This window comes from Trichechus manatus, unplaced genomic scaffold, assembly GCF_000243295.1.
Source record: "Trichechus manatus latirostris isolate Lorelei unplaced genomic scaffold, TriManLat1.0 scaffold00030, whole genome shotgun sequence".
In the NCBI taxonomy this organism is placed as follows: Eukaryota; Metazoa; Chordata; class Mammalia; order Sirenia; family Trichechidae; genus Trichechus; species Trichechus manatus.
In genome coordinates, this window is record NW_004443966.1 from 4,881,171 (window position 1) to 4,888,899 (window position 7,729).

At 42.9% G+C, this 7,729-nt stretch overlaps 1 protein-coding gene across 1 annotated transcript in view; it reads right to left on the bottom strand.

Annotated features, from left to right (window-relative positions):
* MYO1E (myosin IE) overlaps positions 1-7,729 on the bottom strand; it is a 209,863-nt gene that overhangs the window by 102,753 nt on the left and 99,381 nt on the right. The window contains exon 5 of the mRNA XM_023729854.1: positions 6,655-6,706. Coding sequence (XP_023585622.1) covers positions 6,655-6,706 — 52 coding nt within the window. The remainder of the gene's footprint in view (positions 1-6,654; positions 6,707-7,729) is intronic.

Here is a 7,729-nt window from a genome sequence, read left to right on the forward strand (position 1 = left end):
ACTGTCACATAAAGGAGATAAGGCCCAGGAAGTCTCCATGGACGTCACTCGGCAAGGGCTTCAGAAATGCCTCCGGCCAGACTGCCAAGATCTCGTCTGGCGAGGTAGAGATGGCAGAGATGATGAGGAAACCGTGGTGGTTCTCTCTCCCCTCTCACCACACCATGCTTATCTTATTAAACAGATTGGCATAGATGTCTCTGGCATCCAAAGGTATCAAATACATAAACCTAAATCATAAATCCAAATCCTGGATGTGAGGGAACAGAAGATCAGTGTGCTCACAGATCTAGGCTGCAGATCTACTGGGCTCACAGGGCCTATCAACCCTTCAGGTGCTCATCCTTTTCAATGATGCTAACATATCATGGCTGTTGAGTTTGTCCATCCACACTGTCCAAGTCCACATTCACTCGCCCATTCCTTTATTCCTTCACAGGCTTACTAGGAGTCACATATCAGTCTCTTCTTTGTCTTCCAGCTCAGGTCAGGCCCTCCTCACCTCACTAGATTTCTGTAGTCTCTCAAGAGACCATCTGTGTGCCAGGAGACTTGTCTGTGTGAACCTGCCTTTCACGGTGTCACGTCCCTGCTCACAGACCGCTAAGGCATCACCAAGGCCTGCAGCTTTATCTGCAGATCACCCGGCCTGTCATTTAAGGAGGTACCTGCCACCCAATCAACCTCATCTCTCCAAATCAACCAATTCTGCACTATTGTACAATTGTTATTCAGCTTACATAGAAATAAATTGTTGTTGTTCTTGTCGTTGAGTCGAATCTGACTCATACTGATCCTACAGGACAGAGCAGAACTGCCCCATAGAGTTTCCAAGGAGCAGCTGGTGGATTCAAACTGCCGACCTTTTGGTTAGCAGCCAAGCTCTTAACCACTGCACCACCAGGGCTCCGAAATAAGCAATAGGAAACATAAAAAAGAAGTAGAAGATCCAGTTCTGGTCCCCCAATAATTTACAAGTACCATGTGTCAATGCAGATCTTCTTTAACAACCACCATGATGTCCTCCTCGTTCTCCCTGTCACTCTGTGTGTACCCAGAGGCCACCAAGTCCCTCATGCTTCTCCATCCCTCACTCCTGTAGGCAGGACCCAAATCAAGTCCCACCTCCTCCGTGACATCTTTGCTAACTGTTCCACTCCAAACTGATCTCTCCTCTCTCTAAATGTAGACAGTGCTTACAGTGTATTTCAAAATTGTCATTAACTTATCGTCTGCATCTGGGAAACCAAGAAGCCCAAGACCAGTTCCTAGTCATCAAGGACTGTAGAACTTTAAATGAGCACACGTATGCATACACACACGGTAATAACACTGAGTAGGTGGTGAAAGTGAGGGGTCCATGAGGTGCTACAGAAATTCAGAGGACAGAGAGATCACGGTGGGTTAAGGGAGATGAGAAATGCTTGGGGGAAAGGGAGAAAGAATTCCAGGCAGGGAGAGAGAACAGTCTGAGAAGAACTCAAATAATTTAAATGTATTTCTTTATAAACTTATCAGAAGAAGACACCCATTTAAACTTTTCAGGATAGTTTTTGGAGCCCTGGTGGTGTAGTGGTTGAGAGTTACGGCTGCTAACCAAAAGGCCAGCAGTTTGAATCCAGCAGCCGCTCCTTGGAAACTCTATGGGGCAGTTCTGCTCTGTCCCATAGGGTTGCTATGAGTCGGAATCGACTCGACGGCAACGGGTTTTTTTTTTTTAAATAGACCCTTTACATCATCTCCCAAGAGCTTTCCTATATTCTGAAAAGATGAACAACACTAATGTTTACAAAGGGTTAATTTAGTGTTCATTTCATATAGGCTAACTTTGTAATACGCTGGCACTTTTTGTGCCACGTACACATCGTTTTACAGCACACTAGGGTCTCTTTGATAAAGGTACACATTTAAGACCGCATGGCTTGCAAGGAACATGCTGTGGAGTGAAAAGCAGGGATGGACGGTGTGTAAAGGTGACCTGATGACTTTCTGGGCTAATGAGGGCTTCAGAGACAGAACGCGTGTATCAATTTAAAAAAGCAAAACAATGCCACCAAGTCGATTCTGACTCATGGTGACCGCATTTGTTACAGAGTAGAACTACTCCATCGGGTTTTCTTGGCTGTAATCTTTACAGAAGCAGCTCGCCAGGCCTTTCTTTTGAAATGTTCCGCCATAAATCCCTCACACATTTCCAGGGATAACAAGCCAGGTAAGATAAAGAAATGGCCTGGTGTGGCCACCTGGCGTATAAAAGCATCTTCATAAGCGTTCTTTAATCGGTCTGTGTGGCGGTTCTCTGTCCTTTAATGGATGATAAGCACCATCATCGGCCTCCTGGATGGACATCCTGGAGCATCGTGGCCAACACACAAAGAGTTCTGTTTAGCCAACACCTGTGTTTTGGAGGAGGAGACAGTTTAGGAGCTCAAGAACCGGAAAACTCTAACCTCACTGAATGCCCTGACTCCGTCTCACAGTATATAGCAGTTATTAACATCCCTATTAATATGAAGAAAATCTGAGACACAGAGAGGCGCCACTTACCAGTAGATTGCGGATAAAGTGCGTGGGGTTTGAAGTCAGACGAGGCTAAGTTCAAATACAGACTCTGCCATTTATTAGATGTGGAATTCTCTAAGCCGCATATTCTGAATGAAATCTCAAACAATAATGCTGAGGACACCCAGGGTAGTTATTAGGATTAAAACTGATCACCTACGTGGAAACCGCCCGGCAGAGGGCAACACTTAGGCAGTGTCTCTTGCCTGACTAAAGGTGCTAAAGACAAGAGGTGACCTGGAATTAGGATTCAGGAGCGTTAGCCTTAGCTCTCACCTAGACTAGCTTGGGGAGCTTGAGAAAAGGTGTTGATGCCCTGGGCCCGTCGTAAATCAGTTGAAATAGACTCGCCGGGTGGCGGGAGTGGAGGGGCTGGATATCTGTATGGCCACTGAGCCAATAAGGGAACTCAGGAATTAGAAATAATTATCCCTAGAAAGTTAAATTAGTGAAGGCAAGGCATGGTGGCTGAAATGAGCACGTGGAGAAGCCACTCTCCCCGACGTGGTCTGTCGGTGGGCTGCTGAGGAAGACCTAGGAAACATCCAAGGCCAATCCTGGGTGTTTATTCCTGACTAGAACTTAACGGATAGCAGGAGCTGGCAAAAGAAAGTGAAGGTTAATAGAAGGGGGTCGACCTACGTGGCATTGGGACAGGAAAATAAACAGCAGGAACGGGGGCAGGGGGTTTCCTCCAAAGAGAACGACTCCTCTGAGGAGTAGGCAAACTCCCTTAGTGAAACGGTGACTCCGTCTCTGGATGGAGGTGAGTGCCACGACCTGATGACATTAGCCAATACGAGCATCCCTTTGCTCTGAATTCAACCCTCTACCAGACCTTCTGATGGTAATCTGGCTCCCCTTGTGGACTGTGCTCCAGGGGAAAGAAGCAACTGATCTGTCCACGGGTGGAATTCTTTATAAAACGGTGAACTGAACTGGGGTCCCATTTACACTCATTAGTGAGTCTGGTTGGCAAGAGGTAGTCTGCCTGAGGATGATCAACTCCAGCTGTTCACAAGGTTTCCAGTTTCTAGACCCACAGAATTCAGGACCAGTGCTCAAACACAAAGCCAGTGCTTGAGAAAGCAGCTCGTCTCCTTCCTTGATTTCTTTCTCTTAAAATTCAATTTCTTACACTGATTTCTAGTCCAGAAACAGGGTCCAGCTGCCAGTCCATCACGTCACTGGATCCACCCTTTTAGAAACTTGAGTAAGAACAGGAAGAAACTGGTAATGCTGCCCTTCTGTGCCGCCTTGTCCCACCTAAGGAGTGTGCATTTAACCATTCAGACGAAGTCACACAAGGGAAATTAGGAGGTGGAGATCTGAAAGAACAGCATGGAGATGAGGTCATCAGTAATATTTTATTTCTTCCTTAAATGATATTAAAAGTATCTGGGCTTTCCAGCTATGAGACTGACTTCCCCTCCTGGCAGAAGCCCTTAGCATGGGGAGCAGGCTTCTCTTCCAGCTCCCAGGAAAATGGGTCTTGCTTGCTTTGTAGGTCACAAGGGCATTCAGGAAAGTACCATTCAACTCAGCCCCTTGCAGACATCCAGCTCTTCCGGCTTCAGTGGCTGCAAACCTGGGCCTCTCCTACCTTTTAGCTTTATTTGGAAGACAGAGTTCCAAAGCCAGGAGAGACCTCAGAGTTTGTCTGGCCAATCAGCTCACTCACAGATGAAGAAAGCAGGGCACAGAGAGGTGTTGGAGTGCTGCCTAAGGTCCAGGGCTGGTGAGAGTGAACCATTCCATGGTAGGCAGAGACTGCACCTCTACTTTCTCAAAGCAGGACCACAGCTCCCTGCTCTGCCGCATCCTAAGCTAAAGTACAGTTGCTGCAGCAGAAATCCCTGGAAGAGGGCCTTGAGGTCTTTGCCACCTAAACACCTAGGAGGAAGAATCCTGGAAGTGGGCACATGCCCTGTGTCGGTGCATGTCTACCCTGCAGTGATGGATGGAAGGAGATCTGAGAGTAGGAGAGAGGTGGGCAGTGAGACTGTGGCAGCTTCCGGACTGGTGACAGCTAACGCAACAAGACCATTCACTTCCGTCAGGCCTCTCCAGAGGCCAAGAAGGGAAAAGTGAGGAAGGAGAAAGGGGAAGAGACTCTACTGGAAAACCTGCGCTGGGCTAGTCTCCTTTAATTGCACCTAAAGACCCTTCTTGCCCCTCTGTTGGCCACTGACCTCCAGTTGGGATTGAATAGAGTGTTTCCTGTTAAGCAACCAAACTCATCGTCACTCAAGTACTCCTAGCCAAAGGGGTAGAACCTGCATACAATCAGGTATTCAGGTCTAACTTCCAATTTACAGGAAACACAGTTGAAGGAACAAGTGTAATGAGACCAGGAGGATGCAGCCAGACAAATCAATGAAGTGGGAGAGTCTACAGGAAAACCGTGTGGTCTCAATGTCACAGAAAAAAATACAGGTGGACTTGGGGAACCGTGATGGGATAGAAAAGATTTAAAAGACAAAAATGCAACTGGTGGTTCTGGATTTGAATAAACCAGCAGTAAAGGACATGTTTGCAACAACTAGAGAAATGTGAATATGGACTGCTTATTCTTAGATGGTGTTAAAGGATTATTATAAATTGTTTAGTTATGATAACGGTACTATGGTTAAGTAAGAAAACGTTTTTATTGTTAGAGATTCATACAGAAATATTTACGAGTAAAATGCCATCAAGTCTATATTTACCTTGAATTGCTTCCGTGTACCTTGTTCTACAGTTTTGACTTTGGAGTCACATAAATGTTTTATACAATTAAAAAAAATTAAATAAAAAATTTAATATATCTAAAAATCAAAATGAAATGAATGAACTTAATTGTAGGCCAGGCTGGCATGTTAATGGCACAGAAAAGGATTATTTTAAATGACTTTAAAACCCAATATTCTGACTGTACACCCTAAGGACAAAAAGAACTGCAAAAAAAACCTTTAAACTGCGTTCAGTAACCATATCGCTAGTAATAGTATTGGTATTGTTATTTTGAAACATTAACAAAATTGCGTTTTTGCTTTGTCCTATCCTGGTGCGTCTGTGTGAGTGTGTGTGTATACACACCACTTGCTGTTAAGCCAACTCTGAGTCATGGCGACAGCATGTGTGTCAGAGTAAAACTCTGCTCCGTAGGGTTTTCAATGGCTGATTTTTCAGAAGGAGATTGTTAGGCTTTTCTTCAGAGGCACCTCTGCATTGACTAGAACCACTAATCTATTGGTTAGCAGCCAAGCATGTTAACTGCTTACACCACCCAGGGATTTTATCTGTGCGTGTGTATACATACACACACACACACACACACACAGTGTAAAGCAAATAAATAATTGTGTTACTATCATCAAGAATCAAGATTTTCAGTGTAAGTAGGATACAAAGAAAAAAAATCAAAGATTACAAATATCATTATGAACTCCTGTTTCGTTTTCTCTTTTAAAAAAAAAAAAATCATATTCCTTAGCTTTGTCCTCTAAAAATAACTAAAAGAACTGACAACACACAGCAGTGAGCACTCTTAGTGCCCAGATTAGTGGTCTCTAAATATCATTTCCCATCAGAATAAACCAGGGCTTTTTGGTGAAATGGCCGATTCCAGGTCTTGGGCAGGAAGTGAACAAGATGAGCCTGGAATATTCTTCATAACCGAAAGAAGCTACCAAAGACGACTGGGGATGCCCAAAGGGCACAGGAGCCAACAGCAGGGGCTCTCACTGGCCAAAGACAGGACAATCTGAGCTTCAAAAAGAATAATGACTGCCACATAGTAAGACGGGTAAAATACGTTAAAATCCATTCGCTTGTAATGATACCAAAAATAAAAATACACTACTTTGGGAGGTTGCTAGGGCATCAGCTCAGTGCTTTGAAAACTGGTGAGTCCAGGCAAAGAATCAAGCTTTTTATCTTGTTGTCCTACATGAGTTGTATTTTAAGGTAACCAAACAGAAGAGTTCCAAGAAGGAATAACAGAATCAGAAATAACTATTTTGCAACAACTGATTAAAACAATGGGTGTGAAATGAGAATTTATAATTACGAGCCCACTGACAATCTGAAAACCAGAGAAGGGAGACCAACCAACATGAAGCGCACGGCAACACCGATGAACGTTTTTGCCAAAAACATGGATCTGAATCAAATCAAGCTTTTAGATCTACCAATTTACAGGAAATGCAGGGGACAGTGAAATACTTAACAAATGTCACAGGAGTACAATCAGCCAATCCTGGAATATAGAAAATTCTGCAGGACAAGCAACCTTTTTCTTTAATAAACAAACGCCAAGAAAACAAAAAGAGCAAGGGGGAATTGTTACAGATGAAGAGACTTAAGAGACACAGCAGCAAGCGCAATGTGTGGGCCCCGCTTGGGGCTTAAGTAAAAGCCAACTTAATAATTTAAAAGATAGTCAGGGAATTAGAATACTGACTATATTCGATGATATCAAAGCTGTTATTCATTTTTTAAGGTGTGATAAGAATTTATCTTTTAGAGATACATACTAAATTATTGACAAATGAAATCATTTGCTGTATAGGACTTGCTTTAAATAATCAAGTGATATCAGAATGGGAGGAACCGATAAAACAGGATGGGCCATAAAGTGGTAAATGCAGAAGCTGTAAAATAGAGATGGGCTTACTACACTATTCTTTATAATTCTGTATATGTTTGTAAATATCAATAAAAATTTCTTTATAAATGTTTCAGATTAAAAAAAAAAACTGACACAGATGTGCACAAACACGTCCAAACGTTGACAACTATTAATTTCTAAGTGATGGAAATATGCATGTTCATACCTGCATGAAAGTATCCAAGTATGTTTGAAAATGTTCATAATAGTAAACAAAATTTTACAAGCACTTAAACCCAGCAAAGACTCAGAGCTGGGTCAGGTTAAAAGGATTATGAAATGGAGCTACATATACCTAACGCTGGCATTTGCTAGAAATGCCTCCAGAAAGTTAAAAGCAAACAACAAAGTGCACCGAAAAAGTTCATACTTGAACTACTAAATTATTAAGGAATTAAAAAAGTAGGGAATTAAGGAATTTAAAAAAAGAGACCTAAAGAAAAGGGACTCCAGCTGACAAAATAGTGAAAGATGCTTATTATACTACGACATTAAAAAAAAAAAAAAAAAAAAAAA